The 19,949-nt window shown below is 40.1% G+C and overlaps 1 protein-coding gene across 16 annotated transcripts in view; it reads right to left on the minus strand.

Moving 5' to 3' along the window:
• Positions 1–19,949, minus strand: part of LOC136853375 (myotubularin-related protein 3) — a 108,942-nt gene that overhangs the window by 34,126 nt on the left and 54,867 nt on the right. For all 16 annotated transcript variants that reach the window (XR_010857439.1, XM_067128804.1, XM_067128803.1 and 13 more), the window contains 3 exons: positions 13,110–14,042; positions 4,312–4,417; positions 206–316 (listed from right to left, as the gene is read on the minus strand). Coding sequence is in view for 15 of the 16 variants with exons in the window: in XM_067128804.1 (XP_066984905.1) it covers positions 206–316; positions 4,312–4,417; positions 13,110–14,042 (1,150 nt within the window). In the remaining variant the exon portion in view is untranslated. The remainder of the gene's footprint in view (positions 1–205; positions 317–4,311; positions 4,418–13,109; positions 14,043–19,949) is intronic.

A 19,949-nucleotide genomic window follows, 5' to 3' on the forward strand; every position in this document is an offset into this window, starting at 1 on the left:
TTACGTGGAAAATACTGTACAAGAAGGATTTTACACGGAAAACAAATGAAAACACATGAAATAATTTACATGCAAAATATTAACAAATGCAGCAAGTATTTACACCTGAAGCAATACACTAGCAAACAGAAGAACTATTATCTGTCTGAACTCCACCAATCTGACGTGCACCATCGTCAGAGGGTAACAAATGCTCTTTGCTCACCTGATCCTCTGTGGTGTCATGGTGGTGGTGATGGCATCGATTGTGCAACACCTGGTTGCACAAGGCCTGTCTTGTTGTCTGCAGCTCCCTCTTCAGTGCCTCAACTTCAGTCTGATAAAAAAATAATGCATTTACTCAACTTGTACCAACAACAAAACTCAAAGTATAAAACTTCAATAAATAACACACTCATTAACTCAAGTCTTCAACTCCCTCAAACTTTATTTAAAGGTAAAGTATCTCATTAGTAAAGGGCAAGATTTTAACAGCTTATTTAAGACTTCTACAATCATATAACAGGCGTGAACAACTACTGTTCAGATTGGTTTCTTCAAGACTCTTGGTTTGGGCATGTGAAGGGCTTATAATGAGAAGGGAGTAGACAGAAATGATACAAATGAAAGTAAAAGGATAAAAACCAGTGTCAAGGCCCTCCTGCTAGCCTGATTAAACTCCCCTTTACAACTAACAAACCCTAACAAACCGTAAGATGGCCTTAAAAATCCTAGATAAAGGCCATAGATAATGACCTAAACCTGGAGTAAAATTGTAAAAAACAAATTTCACCAAAATGATCTTTATGCACACAATTCAAAAATATACATACTTAGGTAGTGTAAGGCACAAAAGAATTGTGGTGCTAAGAGGTATGAAAATTAAACCACAGTGCATAACAATGTTCATGTAATCTGCAATTAAGCAATTAAAGTCAAGATATAACCACAGTGTATGCCAACTTCTTTCGATACCACACTGAAGAAAGCAATGAATCAACCTTGCTACATCATGAACATTGAATTCTGAACATGCATTTAAAGTTTCCAAGTTGGTAAGTGCAACTGTGAGATGTGTTTCAAGTGTAATGAATGTCAGATCGATGTTTTGATGGAGAATCACGGTCACGCCTACCCAGACATCTTTGGTTGTGAAACCCTGGAGTCTCTGGGCGACCAAGACCTGGAGCAAGAGCACAAGTCCAATCACGGTCCCCAACAGAAACTCCACCTGAACGGATGCTGGCCTGAGGATCCAGTACAAGAGTCTTCTTGACTGGGGCCTCGACATCCTTCCCCCGAGCCTTCACAGGAATAACCAAGCAAAGGGGCTCTTCGTAAAGCTTCCTTTTTACGAGCAGACCTTGCGGGTTAGCAGCCGACGGACGAGAGGAACCATCTATTGGCGTCTGCACAGCCCCTGACGAAACCCCTACATAGCTAGCCTCAAAAGAATCATGTAGGGTCACGATCCTTCCCTGTACCAGACTTCCTACAATGCTGAACGTCTGTGGGACAGCGACGGCCATGTGCCAATGCCGACCCCTTGACTTTTGCAGAGGAGACGTGATCACAGCCGTAGCCCTACAACGATGAACATCCGTGGTCCGACACTGGGATGTGACTGTTCTGGCTCGAAGAAGAAGAAGGAATCCTCCAACTTTTCTTGGCTCTAGGATCAGAAACGAAGTCCCCAACCCTCCAACGCTTGATGGGCAAACGTACAGGAGAATCAGGCAACGATGACGGCGACGATGATGAAGAAGAAAAAGGAGAGCCATGTCTCTTCTTACAAGCGCAATTGCATTTCTCTCCAATGAGAGAGTGAAGTCTCTCCAACACCGCTTGCACGAAAGAATCCGCAGTTGGAGCAGCCGCTGACGTCGTAGGTGGGCCTGGTTGTGACGTCACTGTAGCAGACAGATAGTACAATGACATCATAGAGGGTCCCTGTTGTGACGTCACTAGGGCAGATGAATCACGTGAAGAGGCTGTTGGTAACCTTGTAGGAAGGACCAGAGGTTGGACTGATAGACCTAACAATGCCCAACACTTGACATCATTTGCGCTTCCAAAACTGGATCAAAGAATAAAGATGGTGATGCCCCATCCCCGCACCGAAAGGTGAGACGGGCAGCATTAGATATACAATCTCCCGAACCCACTCCCAAACCTTCCAAAGATGAAGCAATGGGAGAAAAGGAAGGGGAACGACCATCAATTGAAGATGTAGCAACTGGAAGAGATCTAACCAATGAAGAGGCTGAATCAACAGGAGTTTGGCCCACCAATGAGGCAGAAGGGGTACCAACTGAAGATGGAGCCTTTGACTTCCTCTTATGCTGCCCCTTCTTGGCAAACCTCTTTCATTATTAAGGAGACCAAGAATTACATTCCAAACAAGGATCGACTTCATTACATATATTAGCTCTGCACCTAGTGCAAATTGAATGAGGATCAGTACTCATGGAGGCAAGGAAACGCAAACATGGATAACTTCCTGCACCCAGGCATTTCCTCAGTCTTGTGAGAGCTACAACTGGAGCTTGCAGAAGGGTTTGGATTCCATGATACCCACTACTCCCACAAACACACAAACCTGTATACTAAACCACAGAAAAGAAAACATGGGCAAAGAAATAAGACTGGCTTCAGGAAGGAGAAAAAGAACAAGACGTCCCCACTCAAAGGCTGTAGAAGAATAACCGAGGCATCACAAGATCAAGCTTGGACCGGTGGTGTCACCCACCTCGTTCGTGACATAGGCCACCAATTCCTTGAATACACGATTATATTGTTTTATTTTTATCGGTTTCCAGTTGGCACCGGATGATTTATCCTAATGTTACGACCCAGGTTTGTTCTGTGTATGAACAAATTGAAAATAAAAGAAAAAGTCAAATGACAATGTGCCAACAATTTTTGAAAGATGATGACACGGAATCTCAAAGATGGGAACAAGAGTCATTTGATGTCATCAGAATCTAAAAGGGTTGAGAAATATAAAAGATCTAGTTTCATAAAAGCATGTTACAGCTAACAAACGCAAACAAAAATACAAAAATAATCATCTTTCTGGTTATAATTTTCAGATTTCTCGGTACCCAGGTTGAGTGGCCATCTTGGCTTTCTGGCCTAAGATCATACATTGACCTGTCATTTCACTTTTTAAAGAGCAACATCATGCAACACAGTAGTGAAGTTGTGGTTTTGATGTACAAAATTGCCTCCAGCAGTGTCTAATCATAATCATTTTCAAGTTTTAATCTTTCAAGTTAGGACTAACATACAGGGGAAACTTAACCCTGTGCTTGTTAACAGTACGTGCAGTACCTCCAACACTGAATGAAAATATTTTCATGAAAGGAAATTTAACAAAAAAGGTATAGCCAATATATTCTATAATAAATTCTGTATACTGCATAAATGATTCATTACCAAATATAAAAAGTACATGCCTATAAATATCTTAAATCTTTCTAAAAGGAAGTTTCAAGATATTGCTTAAAAATCCAAAGCTTTTGTATATTATATAACTTAAGTCCAATCATTACCCGACTTATGAATGCGTCATGTTTCAGACGGGCGTTCGTATCTTGAATTGTTCGTAAGTTGGTTTTTAATATGTATTAATTATTTTTAAATCATGCATTATTATAAAGAATTACTTTGGATTTTAGAAAGGTAAAAAGAAATTGAATTTCGATTCATACAACATTCAAAATTTAATATTTTTTCCATGCTTTGAAGTTAAGAACTTGGAGAGAATTTTGCAGCAGCAGCATCAAACATTACAAGTTCAAAAAGTAGAGAGAATTGTACAGAAGCAGCATCAAACATTATAAGTTCAAAAAGTAAACAATGTACATCACCATCTATTAACAAAAATACCTCCTAAACATTTCCTACGGGGAGAGGAAATATAGAAAATGGGAACTCACTAAAGAACTGAAATCGGAAAAATAGAATTAAGAAAATTTGGGGAGTATGAACGAGAATTCTTGTGATTGCAAGAATACAAGGTAGTTAATCATGAGAATACTTGGGATAATCAGGGAAGGGGTTAAAAGAACAGGTTCTGCCTTGTGTTCTGTTCTTTGCAAACCTTAATAGCAGAATACGCACCCAGAGCAAAATCTGAACTTACAGGTAGCATAGGGGAGCACTCTAAATAGAGCTGTAACTTGCGACCCTGCCTGTTTGTATCTCTAAATGTTCGTAAGTAGGGTGGTGACTGTGGACACAAACTATCATACAAAGTCAAGATCTCTTAGTAAATCACATTCCCTCAACTGCAAATTACTTACAAAATTTTTCAAGACAACAGCTTACCTGATGTTGCTGAAATATCTGATGTAACCTTTTCATTACTTCGTCACTAACATTATGCAAACCATCTACCGTAGCGTAGCTACTCCCTCGACTCTCTCCTCCAAATCTGAAAAACAAGAGCTGAAATAAGATCATTGCATTCATAATTTCCTTTGGCACATGAATACATTTTTTCAGAGCTTTATTACAGAAGTATAAAAATCCTACTTATGCTGCTCTATCAATGTTAGCATTAAAAACTGTCAAGATTGTTCAAAATACCCAAACAGAACAAAATCATAAACTCTGACCCATATTTCTTATAAGTGATAATGCACGCACAGTACATTAAGTAAGATAGACCAATATCAAAAACCAACCAACCCTGCGGCTAGATTTTCTTGCCTTTCCTAATACTTCTTATTTAACACATTTCTCTGCAATCACTAATTCATCATCTGAGAACTGGATACACTAACAATGGACAAAATGCGGACCACCGTAATTATTAAAAAGTTCAACAAAATTAAAATGTCTGGAAAGGAAGTTCACAAATCACTACACATGACTACATAACCCTCATGATGCCAAAACTTGTCTCTGGCAAAACAATGCGCTGGCACAAGAGCTTGGAAACAGTTTTCTTTTATAACTTAAAACTTATTTTATTGATAACACTGGTGCTTAGCATATTAAAAAATGATAGATGAACTATAAAATCAGCCCTTTACAAAATTTTTAAATAAAAAGTTATCCAAGAACAGAATCTCATACTTTTTGTTATTATATATTTAAAAGGAAGAGAGATTTATAGATTACTGTATATTTGCACCGTAAGTTACTGTACTGTATACTAAATTTCCTATTCAATAATAAATACATTGTTATTCATGACTGTCATCGCATATAAAAATCCCATCATTTGATGTTTTTCAGAATCTCAAAGGGTTGATACACATCTACCATAAATTCCTGAATGGTAAACAGAAATGATAAGTACAGTATTCTGATAACTGACATTTGCTGCTGTCTAAAGTTTTGTACAATGTATGTTCAACTGTTATAGTTAAACTACATTCTCTGCACACCAGGGTTGTTCAATCCACTAACTTCAAGAATGAATATGCCTGGACTTAAGTCTTGGAAAATTTTATCAATCCTAAACCTGACGACTATTAAGACATGTTACAAATTTTTTAAGCAATTTGCATTTTTCCCAAACCAGCCTTTCAAGTGGAGGGTCTTTGGCAGGCAGGAGTGAACTAGCCATGAATACTGAAACAAGGGTACACCACAACGGAGATGGGATTGAGTGGGAATACCCTCACTTACCCACCCTTTCCAATCACTTTCCTTTGGCTGCAGGGATGAAGTGGGGTGGTTGAGGCTTTGGTATGTACACCTAAGAAAAATACATACAGTTTTGAACTTGTGTTATTTACTCATGTGGGGATATAAACTGTTGCCTTTTAATGTGAACACTTACCCTTTATGAGGAAGATAGTCCCTACAGCTGACTGGAGTTGGATCCCACCCAGAAATGTCATGCTCCCAGTTGCATATGAGATCTGGGACGACATGAATCCTTCACCTCCTATTTGTCTGCCGAAAAGGTAGAGCCGAGAAGTAGAGCCCTTGGCTACAGCCACCTATGTACACAAGGGCATTTCACTGAGGAAGAGTCTGGAGAACTATGACATCTCCCATATGAAAATTGCAGGTTCCTTGGCAACACAGTGGCTATTACCAAGAAATGGGTTCAGGATAAGTTCAACAATGTCACTTTTTCTCCTGGTCAAAGATAAAGGAAAATGGGTGGGTGGCATTCTAGGATTATACTAAAACTGTATCTCATCTGATTCTGGAGTACTTCTATATTAAAATGGGTTTAGGTACTCAGAAAAAACACTTCCCTGTCTGATTGAAAAGCCACCACAGATCTTAAGGGGAAGGTATCCAATACCTTGTGGACGACATTTCTCGAGCAGGATGAGATAAGGTAGCCTGCCCTCGTTAAGTAATGTACAAAGTCGTTCTTCCAAAAAGCAAGGGAAAGGCCAATGCCCCTGACCTGGTGGGCTTTTGAGCAGGATGGGGGCAGTCTCCTCCAATGAGTCATAAGTTTCTTTTATTACCTCACGAAGCCAGCAGATGAGGGTCTTCTTGGAAACTTATCTAAAATAATGAAATGTTTCCTAGACCCTGGCTTCAGAGTGGGTCCTTCTCAGATAGTACAGGCAGTCCCCAGTTATAGGTGATCCAGTTTTATGGCGCTTGTCTAGCAGCGACGACAATAACTGGATTTTCAGTGACCATATCCGCTTATCGGCGCCGATATCCACCTAACAGAGGCGCCGATCCCCGTTTATCGGCACCGATAAGCACCAGTATTCATCAATTTCTGGTTAACAGCGATTTTTGGTTATCATCACACCGTCAGGAACGGAACCCCTGCCGATAAGTGGGGACTGCCTTTAGTACTTTATGGTGCAGACTGGACAAAGAAGCATCTCATCCGGGTCTCCACCAAAACAGTCTCGAGGAGAAGGAACTGTGACTCTTCCAAATCTCTTGTCCGAAACCAACGGGTTCTGAGCTTTTGCCACAAATTCCAGAACCAAGGAAAATAAGAGAGAATCCCACTCCTCTGAGTGATGAACAAGATATGACAGACCATGTAACTCCCCCAACCTGTTCACCAGGGCAAAGTGGAATAAAGTCAGAGTTGGGTCAATTTCCAAAGCACTACACAGGCTCAAATGCAGGCCTTGTAAGGCTCTCAAGGATTAGGACAACTTCCCATTCCAGAAGCCAAAACTCTCAGAGGGGGCAAGACTGTTCAAAAACTCTAAGTAACATGGATAACTCAATTGAAGTGGAAAGGCCTAGTCCATTCAGCTTGAAGACCTGCATCAAGGCTGAGCAATAACCACTTCCTACAGAAACAGACAAGCTCGTCTTGGCAAAGGTAGGTGAGGAAATGTGTGATCTGCTGACTGGATAGGTACCAGTTCAATGACACTAATGCCAGAAGATGGCTACTTTCCTTGATACATTCATGGAAGATCCACTGAGGTATCCCAACATCTTCCTAGCAGACACGTCAGAAACGCACTTCTCCTGCAGACACTAGATAACCTCCACATATAACGCTTCAGGAAGTGGACTGTGGTGACACGTGCACGTATGTGGTCGACACAGAGTGGGCCATGGGGGTAACCCCCTCATTGTCTCGACCTAGTGTCAGTAGATCTGCATACCAATAAGGTTGCGGCAAGAGTCTGCCGGCACTGGGGTGACAAATACTCTGTTGCTCACCCTGCGAAGAAGAGATGATGGTGGAAATGCATAGACAACCAAGTTGTCTAATGGATATTAGAAGGCACCCTCCATCGCTGCCCGAGGATCTGGAACTGATGAACAGCAAACCTAAAATGACATTTTAAATCAATTTGTACTTTTCATAACTAACAAACTTTGTCTTAACGTAAGGATAAATTCTCTGGCACTAGCTGGAGTCCAGTTAAAAATAACAAAAGGAATTGGTGGCAACAGGTGTCAGCCAATAGGGGAGCAGGAGGAAGTTACGCGACCTGCTTTGCCCACCACTACGCCATCATATCAGTATCCTTCTAGCCCAGGAAGAAATGAGGGGTGGCTTGAGGTGGGCCGTAAGCCTTAAGACCAAAGGTTTGTTAGTTATGAAAAATACAACTGGATTTAAAATTTGTCATTTGTTCATATACTGAACAAACCTTGGTCTTAACGTACGGATGACTTACTCTTGGAGGGAGGATAAGAAAGTCTTAAAGATGACTGGAGGTTCTGACCAACTGGGCTCACTTCCTGACCACATGGAGTCAAAAGCCTTTATCTGTTGAGCATAAGTTACTGAACAGCCAGACATCTGGGCTAATAGATTATGAAATACATATCTATATTGTGTCTTGATGATGGTAAAAAAAAACTGCTGGAGACAGCAAAACTTATCTTAACCACCAATTTTGTTTGTTGCCATTGCCCCTTTCCCCTTGTAAGAGAGAGGAATGGGACTTGCTTCTATAAGATTTGTATAGTGTAGGAACAAAAACTTTATAGAATGGAAGCTTGCTCACCTGCATCTAACCAGTTCCAGCACATGATGGAGTAGAGAAGAAAAAGAAAGAAAGGAAGACGACAAGTCATCTCATTCACTCTCACTTTCATATCCATCATAGGTAGGATACTAAGCTGTCCTGCCAAGTGCGCTGGATGAGCTACTCAACTAGTTGAGTAGCCACCACCGGACCCAAGGAAAGTGTCCAAGGACCGGCAAGTAACATCCCGCAGATATTAAGACGTAAAGGTGGCTTGGCGAAGCCAGGTACCTGCCTACAAAATCCTCTGAACTGTCAAGTTCTTCTTGAAAGCGATGGTAGGGCCTAGACCCCTAACATAATGTGCTCTTGCATCCACTGTATCGGCACCTGAATGTGAAGCAGAGGTGCAAGCTTGTCTAATCACTTCATGTCACCAAAAGGATATAGTATTCTTGGACACGTCTTTCTTGTTCCGGCCTGTGCTAACAAAAAATCTTTGGCTATCAGATCCGAGATGCCGAGTCCTTTTCAGATAGCTACACAGTGACCTGATGGGGCAAAACAGCAATTTGTCTGGGTCATCACCAACAAAATCCCGGAGAGAGGGGATTGAAAAAACTTTAATCTGTCATAATGAATAGAAGGACTGAGTCTTAGCTACGAATTCTGTGACAAATTCGAAGGCTACAGAACTCCAACCCCTTGTATGTTTAACATTTAAAGAGTCCATGTAATTCACCGACCCTCTTTGAAGCAGCCAAGGTCAGTAAGAAAACCGTCTTGAGGGTTAAATTCCTGTCTGTTGAGCCTCACAAGGGTTCATGAGGGGGGCAAGTAAGACTGCTGAGCACCATGGTCAGGGCCAAATTTGGAGGTTTGAGATCTCTAGGGGAACAGGACTACTCAAACCTCTTGAGAAGCATAGAGCAGCTCTATAACCCTTGATGGCTGAAACAGAGTAGTTTCTCCCTATGGAGAAAGATGAGGAAGTCCACTACTTGTTGCATAGAAGTTCCAACAGGAGAGACGCCACTGACGATACCAATCACAGCAGACTGCCCATTTTCCTTGATGCACAGCTGTAGATGATCACAGAGGTAACCTGACATCTCCGTTGCTGCTCTTCAAGAAAAGCCTTTCGCTTGCAAGAGATACTTGATAGTTTCTAGCCATGAAGAGATAGGGACCCTACCAATCAGTGAAACACCTCTATGTGAGAGATCTACTGAATGGGCACTGAACCGTCTTGCTACGAAGACGGTTAGAGAGAAACTGACATGATGATGCGTAGTGGCGGTAAAGCAGGTCACATAGCTTCTTACTATTCCCCTATTGGCTGATGCCTGTTGCTGCCAATTCCTTGTGTTATTTTCAACTGGACTCCAGTTAGCACCAGAACATTTATCCTTAAGGCCATGGTTTGTTCCTTATATGAACAATTTCAAACTTCTAGCACCCTGCCCCCTGTTCTTGTGTCTTGGAAACCACCAAAGAATAAGACAAGATGAAGGTACAAGTCCGTTTACCACCTCTCACCCTCCTCAAGTATCCATGAGTATCCATGGCAAACCACAAGCATAAGAGGGGGAAGCAATCACATATCTTTTCTGAGTGAGGTGCTTGAATTGCAAGCGATAAGAACATGGATGCCCCAGTGATAACAGGTGTGGGTTCCACTCTACACGCTCTTAAAGAAGAGCGAGTGTGATCATCTACCTTGTTGGTTAAGTTCACATAACCTAGAGACCTTGCAAGAGCAAACAGGCTGCGCACACTCATCACCACATAACTCCTCAGAGGTATGGGGAACAGGCTACTGGGGCTAGCAGAATCCATAAAATCACCCTGAAGTGAGCCTAAGAAATCTTGGGGGGATGAGGAGCGAGTAAGTCCTCTAGTCAAAGCAAAAGCATGCAGGAGAGGCTGCCCTATCAAATCATAATTGCAATTTATAGGTGATCTTCTACCCTACTCTTCTCCAGGGAAGAGGAACATGCCCAAGGCCATGTGATCTTCTTACAAGAAACCATGGAATTCCCCTTCTTTCTTTGCCTACGCAGCACGGAAGAGTCCGAGGATGAGGCAGCAGCCTGGGGGGGGTTGGGTACCCATACGTTAACAAGTTATTGCACTTGCCGAACGGGATATGAACCGTTCGAAACAGACGTACCTGTGCTCTGTCTTGTGAAGATCGCGTATGGAAGCCCCTTGTTGGATCGACTTCAGGGGTTAATTACAGGTTAATTCCACTCGAGCGCCAAAAATTAAAGGTAAATTCCTAATTAGCAACCAAAAAACTGTAGAAAAAGTCAAGTTAGAAGGCAGTCGCCGCCGCGCAGCTACTACAAAAGAATGACAAAGAAGAGGATAAAAAGAAACGAATGCATTACCTCCCTAGCTTACCATGTCAGCGGCTTGACCGAGGCTAGATCCACAATGATAAAAGCCTCCCAGAGGAACAGCTCCTGCAAGGCCTCCTGCAATGGAAGAATACCCTCCACAGCAGAATAAAACTAAAGAGCAGCATCCACCAAAGCCAGTGCATCAACAGAAGTCATTTCCCGAGATGCTCGCTTTTGAGATGGATAATTTTCTCCTTTGACAAATCACCCTAGAGAAGTCGTTAAAAAAATAAACCGCCTGGAATATCCAGGTCCTCCCCAAGCACTCAATTACCGACATCTTACTTGCTCCAGGATCATCGTCATCGTCTAACGAAGGGGCTCCTGGAGGAACACTAACCATGTCAGCACCTTCCTCTCCCGAGGAGAAGGCACGAACAAGTCTCTCTAGAGCAGGAGCCTGCAGAAGGAAAGGTCTAGAAGGAGCCGGCATAGAGTCCCCGGTGATGCATACCCCCAACAACATCAACGCATGTCTTTTATTCTTACATTTTCCAAAATTTTTCACTGAGAAGACCAGTATACCTTGGTTTAACCAGGCGGCTGAGCTGATTAACAGCTCTCCTAGGGCTGGCCCGAAGGATTAGACTTATCTGATGTGGCTAAGAACCAACTGGTTACCTAGCAATGGGACCTACAGCTTATCGTGGAATCCGAACCACACCATAGCGAGAAATAAATTTATATCACCAGAAATAAATTCCTCTAATTCTTCATGGGCCGGACGGAGAATTGAATGCGGGCCTTGGAGAGTGCTAGCCGAGTACAATATCGACCCATCCAATGAGGGCTGGGAAGACCAATCGGCACATTCCTCATAAAAACAAAATTTTTCTCCTACAAAATAGATAATGTTTGTGTGGGTCAACTAATGCAGGTTAATCAAGTATATAACACCAGTGTTGCTATGTTTCATCTCCACTAAGAAAACAAGGTAACAAAGACAGAAAAGCACGCAAAGTAGCAGGTTACTCATCCCCATCTAATGGTCACAAAGAGAAGTGAGATATGTCCACTGGTTGCCAGCCAAAGGAGTAGTGACTGGATAGCTTGGGCAAGTGGGGTTATTTCCCCACTCATACCCCTCATCTCCACTATGGCATACCTTTGTTTCCAAGGTCACGCCCAACTCACACACGTACAGTCACACCCCTACTTATGAACGAGTTACATTCCGGACAGTCGTTTGTATCTTGAATTGTTCGTTAAGTTGGTCTTTAATATGTAGTATATAATTTTTGTTGACATTTATATTCCTGAGTTAACTCGGGAGTCATAGATAATACGTACTATTTTCCCTCCATTTTTAAATCATGCAGTATTATAAAGAATTACTTTGGATGCTAAAGATAAGAAAAAATTTTGACTCTTGCAACATTCTAAATTTAATATTTTTTCCATGTTTTGAAAGTTATGGGCTTGAGTGTTTTGCAGGAGCAGTGTCTAACATTGGAAGTTTAGTGTGAATAACGCACACTGCCATCTATTGACAAAAATGCATACTCAACATTTTCTATTAGGGGAGGGAATATAGAAAATGGGAATTCATCAAAGAACTAGTTAAATCAGGAAGATAGACACAAGTAGGAATATTTTATGAGTAAGAACAATTATCCTCGTGACTGTATGAATACATGGTAGTTAATCATGAGAATAGTCTGGATAATCAGGGAAGGGGTTAAAGGAGCAGCTTCTTCTTCCTCGTGCTCTTCTGCTCTTTGCAAAAATTCTTACCAGAATAGGCGTGCCGAGCAAAATCTGAACTTATGACCCTCTGTTCGTAAGATCGGGTTTGAAGACATTGGGGAACTCCTTCAGGAGGGAACCGTATTGCTGGGGCGCGACGGAACACATGGCGGGGTCCTTGGGGCCCGGCGACAAGTAGGGTGGTGACCGTACACCAAAAAACCTTCTCATAAAGGGCTGGTTTGTATAACCATATGAACAATTACTAGTTCAATTCTCTTGCTATTCAAGCCTTATGAGAGCTGACTACTATAATCACGACCTTCACAGTAAAACCTTTTCTACAACTCCAAATTTTCAAACCTGCCCAATATAAGTCAAAGAGCACACAAACTTTATCAGCTGAATTTTCTTTATGGCCCAAAGCATTTACATTAAGTAGTACGTGTGAGAGTCTAGGAAAATAGTATTGCACTAACATTACATATTTGTCAGTTTATCAGAAAACAGACTGAAAACATTACCACTGAAAATTCTTAAAAATAGCAAAAAGGTCTCCTCAACCTGAATGCCTATTATTCCCAATGTTTAAGAAAATTTAAATAAGTTTTCATGAACCCAGCAGTAATTATTTAGTTCACCTTCTACCTACCTATCTTCACATGGCGTTGAAGGAATACAGGACGAAGGAGTCCGGGAATGCATTGGTGTCGAATAGAGAGAAACTCGACTCCCTGGTCCGGTCGTGATGCCTTTTGTAGAAACACCACCTTCCTGCATCAGCCCTGCACTACGCCATGTATCCCCATTACTTGTATCATCTAGCAACTTCTTACTACGGATACACACACTACACCCGGAGGACACCACTGCCCCCATGTGAGAGACCGACTGTTTCTCTCTTTCTTCTTGGCCATTTTCTGTGGAGGCTGCAGCAACTGCGCCTTTCTTTGAATTCTTTCTATTATTTACAGTACAAACTTCACTATCTTCAGCTATGCCATTCAAGAATGGACAGCACTTGCCATTCAATATCGACTTTGGACTCTCGTCACCCGAACGACCATTCAACAGCGGTGTGTTTTCATTGTGTTTTTCTCTAGGAACTTTTTCTTCACTAGCAATAACACCCATTTCTGCTACCAGAGTGTCAGTTGAACCTTCTATAGACTGTTCGGCAAGGTCCCTAAACCGGGACCCACCTGGAGCTCGGTTCAGACTGACTGGATCCTCCAGCTCCTTTTTACAAATACCTTTCTCCAATTCCTCCTCATCACTCTCCCCATTACTTGTACAATGTTGTCCTAAGTATTCACTCGCTTCCTCCCCATTTTCCACTCCGTTTTCATAAACTTCACTTGTTAAGACATTGCTACATTCATGAGTTTCAGATTCTTCTACCGAAGGGCATAAAGTTAGGGACTCGTCATTAACTTGATCACCGTTAGTTTCACTGACTGAATCCTCTTCGTTCACTTCCAACTCTTGATGAACAGGCAAGTCATTTCCCCTTTCTTCCAAGTTCGAATCTTCACAAGTTAAGTCCGATCCCAGTGCCGAATTAAGCATAGCCATGTTGGGGCAACTGAAAGGAAAGGAAATAAGCGTAACATTATAACGAAAACACAAAAACATGTCAGTTGTCATATAGTAGGCTTTTTCAGGCAGTAAAGGACATCAATATTTCCAACAAAAAAATTATAGACTATATTAAAAATTGAAAAAATATCTTGCAAACACTTTACACTGAACATGTTAAACTTGACCTTAGGGCAATGTATCTATTGCTTATTGCCAGTAGAAAGTCAACTGAACAAATTGCCATAACTAGTCAAACTGGTAACTGGAAGTCTACACCATGAGATTGAAATGTTAATATAAAACAGCCTACAGTAAATGAGAACCTATTTCACTGAATATAACAGCAATTTTTCAAGGAATAATGAAAATTAATGTCCCCATAAACACATGTACAGGATATTTCCAACTTACAACCTAAGACTTTCATTCACTCTCGTGACAAATTTCAGATTGAAAGCATTTTCATCACATGTAATTCACAAGTGTAATAACCGATAACCCAGTACGAAACTGTAATTACATAATATACATTCAAGAGTTGAATACGTAACGAATTAAAATTAAAATACTGATGAAGGAGCAAATATATTCCTACAAGCAGTTCCTAGCAAGCATCCATTCTGACTTGTGGAAGGGTGGATCAAATAAGAGAATGCCTTCAACTTCCTTACTAAAATTATACTTAAGTGCCACATTGAAACAAAATTAACACCATAATAGTAAATGTTCAAGACTAACATGAATTAATATTCTATGATAGGTTACAAAAGCGTATGAACTTTTTTTTTTTTAACTTGGCAAAAATTTTACTCCTACCAATGCTCCTGAAAGCAGCAAGATAACACCTAACCAGCAAGCTCCAGAAACAAGAGCTGAAAAACAAGCTACTAGGATGTAAACTCTACTTCGAGGAGGGAACCCAATCTTCCAAAGCCAAATACCTGCTTTCTTTTTTAATTTGGAAAGGCACCTTACCATAAGCATGTTAGCGCAATTTGGTGTACTGAACCATTCACCTGACTCTCACATGCAACCAATATTCACAGCCATGACTCTTTCATCAACTACAAATTACTGGTCCTTTTCTTTCAAGTATGTTGTCCTTATTATTGCAGATCTGTCATACTTCAATATGCCTCAGCCACCCAAGTAAGTACACAGACGAAACACTTCAATGTCCCCACTTCTTTCTTACACATTCAAAGGCTGCATTTCATTCCCATTGCTATCTGTTAATACTTACTCTCAAAATAACTATCCCAGGCTATCAATGCAATTATCCAGTCATCTTCACATAATTTCCTTCAGACCTTAAAGACTACAACTTACCTTCCACAATATTCAACGAAATGCTTCCAATGGTACTATGAAAGCACATACAATACTGTGAAGGTAACTAAACCAAACTAACACTCAAGAGACTACTTAAACTACTGGTTATGCCCATTCTTCAAAGTGCTATCTGAGGAATGGCAGGACTATCTTCTATCTCTGAAAAAAGACAGAATAAACTTAATCTAACCAATCAAAGACTTTAAATATGACTTTATCATCAGTTAAATACTCCATGTAGAATTAATGGGAGCATACTCAGTATTGTATAATGAAACTATATTCAACCTAAAAATTCTGACAGCATATTGTGTCATTTCAGTTTAACTGAATACAAAGCAGTTTTACTAGAACCTGTAAACACCATTTGCAACACACACACAAACACTGAAGCAAGTTTTTGTAATGAGCAGTTTTCAGGAGGGAGCCATCCTCATGCCAAATTTCAGTTAATCCAAACCCTATTGTTACTGGTACTGTACCACAAAAAGCATTAGGAGGTGGGCATTGTTGAGAAAAATGATGAAGAATTTAGTATGACTCACACTTATCATGAATCAATGGCACATTTTCAAGGGAGGAAATCATATACTAGAAGAGAGACAGAGCATCCAACTCCCCTAATACCAAGGTTGTAATCCACTATGTGGGAGGCGACAATCTTCCAGATGAAGACTGTCCATTCTGACCATGTGCCAAGATCACTTTACAGCAAAATGGGACGGAACACATCACTACAATAATAGCACAGAGACTATTGTTTGAAGCAAACAGGGACCTAAAACACAAATACAATTTTCCACTAATAATAGGTTGGACTTCATTCTCAAAACAGGTGGGATGTGGAGGAGAAGGCAAGAGAAACACCAAGAAATCTAGACAAGTACAGTACCATGTAGCCTAAGAACTGCAAGTGATAAATTAGGCAGCTTCGGCAAACATGTCCAAATGTACTCGTTATCACAGAATATGCATTAGGTGCAATTACAGGGAATAACAATAAGAATAGTTATAATTTGCAACTACATTCCAGAAAAGAGAAACTGTTGAGAATCATTCTAGATGGATAACACTGAATGCTGGAGGAAGACCACTGATAATTCAAAGAGGTAATTGTCAAAAGAGAACTTTAGCATGACCTTACGCTAAAATAATAACTTATTAACTATAGTAATCTCTGTAGCATTTCAAATTCTTACTGCAATAATTACCTTTCGTTCATCAAATAAATCTAACTGCAATTTCTTGGCATGAGTTTTCGTGTATTCATTGCATTTTTACAGTGGATACCAATCAATTCCAAATATTCTCTACAGGCAAAAATGATATGAGTGCTACATTATCATCACCTAAAATACATATCTGTAAAACCTATAATACACTTTGTAAAAACACAATCTGGTTTTGGAGGGGAAGTGCCTTATGAAATTTGTAATGCACCAACTGCTTGCTTATCCTAGTTTTTCAAATTCCTGAAGCATATTTTGCAGCAACACAGTACATCTGGCCATACACACACACAATTCTCTGACCATTTTTAGCCAAAAATTGGTTTCCGACCCAAAGACTGAACTATATACACACGCAGAGTTCGACTGACTTGCTACTCATTCATATGCATTTACTGTACCTGACTTAAGCAACAGAACAAGAAACAAAAGTATCATCAATATATATGCTGTATATATACTGGTATTGAGAGAGAGAGAGAGAGAGAGAGAGAGAGAGAGAGAGAGAGAGAGAGAGAGAGAGAGAGAGAGAGAGAGAGAGAGAGAGAGAGAGAGAGAGAGAGAGAGAGAGAGAGAGAGAGAGAGAGAGAGAGAGAGAGAGAGAGAGAGAGAGAGAGAGAGAGAGAGAGAGAGAATGTTTACAAATAATATATCAGATCTTTCCTAGATAGTAAGCCCCATGGGTTTCAACCCGGTATGTATCCACCTTCAAGGCGTGTTTAGTACTGTCCAACCAAGTAGGGGATTACCATTAAAACAAACAAAAGACTGTCAATATCATAAAGATAATGACCGCCAAGAAATATTAGTCTTAGAAAACAACAGGAAAGATCCAATACAGTTGACCCTATAACTGCCTATTTTGATAGTTCAAAACCCCAAAAGCCCTCTAAAAATACTTATACCTGAATACCTGTATTTTAATAGTTTTATCACCTAGTGTGCAATTAGTCATGAAAATGTGAAAATACAGTCATTTGCAAACATTTTCTCTATCAAAAATAGAGCGAATAGATGAATTTTTTTTACAAATGTGTGTATATATGTTCAACAGAGAAATCCGCGAATAGGCGAGTCCGCGAATCGTGAGTCCGTGAATCCGGGGGCTGACTGTACAGTATATAAAATATTGTTGTCCATTTGAAATGTCATATACAGATAGTGCTTGAGCTACGATGATTCGATTTTGCAATGGGGCTAGCAATTACTATTGATATGACAATATTTTGAGAATATTTTGAAATTTTGCGTGCGATGGGAGCGGGCAGAAGTGTACAATCAGGCAGCGAGAAAGACCAAATTACAATTGACTAACTTCTTTTCCTCCGTCTCTTTATCCCATCTTCTAGTTAAATAATTTATAAAATAAAAGAGAATGATAAAAGTATTGTTAGTAACGTTATGCTCGTTGCGTAAATGTGTACAGCCATAAACAACCGAAGGAGAAACAGCCGTTTTGATAAGAACAACCGAATCTCGTATTAACAGCCGTTTTGCTAGCATTCAACCACCGTACGATTGTAAATTAATTACTGTACTGTAGTTATGTTACAAATGATGTTAAGTAGAATAGGACCCAAATATTTTTACATTATACCCTTACTGGCTATGGAGTAAAGATCGGCAAGGAAATATACTACTAAATTAAGCGAACGGACTGTTCATTTTTTTACATAAACTTACTCCCAACGCCATTTATTAAAGAAAAAAATAACATTTCACAAAGAGATGTATTTAAGTCATATTTCGACTTAAAAACCCTTTGTGTAACGAAAAATAATCTTGTCCCATATATCAAGCAGTCCCCTCTGACCAGCAGCATCGGCTAACGGCATTTCGGTATTATGACACTTGGCTAGCGATGTCGTTAACCAGATTTTCGGTGCCAGTATGTGATTTTCAGCGTCGGTTTTTGGTTTATCAGCGTCAGTAAGCGGTTTATCGGCGCCAATAACTAGTTAACGGCACTGTTAAGCAGTTTATTATCGCTGATTTTCAATTATCATCGATTTTCAATTAGCAGTGCTCGGCCAGGAACTGGACCCCCACAATTACATGGGGCTGCTTATAAATAAAGTATCTAGAGATTCATCGACACTAACTAGAAGCAAGAAAATCACTCTGAATATAGTTAAATACGGCGAAATAAACTTTCCGCGTAATCACCCTCAGCCGATTTCCAACCCAAAACATTGATCGCTATGTTCGTATTTTATAATATAAGAATATACAATGAAGTAAAGCACAACTTTTTGAAAGATCCATGGAACAGATGCATATTTATTATGTTTGCATTTTATATGATACTAATATGTGAATATTAAATACGCTACTTTTATATCTTGTGTATAATGTGACCCCTAAAATCAGCTTCAAAATTAGGTCTTCAAAAGTTCCATGATGCGGGAGTACATACAGTAAACTCTTTTAAACTCAAAATTGCTGCTTTATCATCTCCCCTCCCCTTCTGATTTTTAGTTATACGTAGCCATCAACAGCCGGTCACCGTTCGAGTACGCTAACGACGGACCGAAATACCCTTCCAGTACAAGTCTGATTCTTGTTTGTGTTATTCAATTTCTTTTTGTACTGAATTATCATAAGTCAATCTGCATTGTACCTCCAAAAGTAGCTGATATTAATAATTAATATATTGTATTTGTATAGAGTATACTGTATAGTGTAGGCTAGGCTACCATACATGCATAGATGGTGCTGAATATCCTAGTGTAGGCTAGGCTAAATTCAGGATACGTTTTTTCCAACAAATTATAAGGTTTTTGGAACCTAACCCCCATTGCAAGTAGGACAATGCTTGTAATAATCTACATAATCCCTACATTGTCCACATGTCATATGGTATTTGACAGCTTAGGCTACCACATACCATTGTTGAGACCTTGGGATAATATGTATTACACAATAATCACTGATTTATGTAATTATATTAATTACACATTGTATTCAGGGATATTAGCTTGATCAAAACGGAGTAAAATAATGATACAAAAAGCAATGGCGAGAACTACATGCGGAAGAAAGTACAACTTGCTATTCCACACGGGATGTGTGGACATCAAACGTAGTTCTAAATTCAATATTTTTGCTCTGATTTAATGACTGCGTATATATGGTCTCACACGCAAAGATCTAGATAGTTCATTATATCTCCTATGTAGATACCGAATTGTAAATACAAAATGATAGCTACTCTATACACAACCAGCAAACGAATGTACACACTCGTACGCAGTGTTTTTGTCATTATGATGATGATGATGCCTGCATCTACTGCTGAATTCATTACAGCTTGCACGACCCTCCTCAAAAGTTGTCATTATTGATACATA

Source organism: Macrobrachium rosenbergii, chromosome 27, assembly GCF_040412425.1.
Source record: "Macrobrachium rosenbergii isolate ZJJX-2024 chromosome 27, ASM4041242v1, whole genome shotgun sequence".
NCBI classification, from domain to species: Eukaryota; Metazoa; Arthropoda; class Malacostraca; order Decapoda; family Palaemonidae; genus Macrobrachium; species Macrobrachium rosenbergii.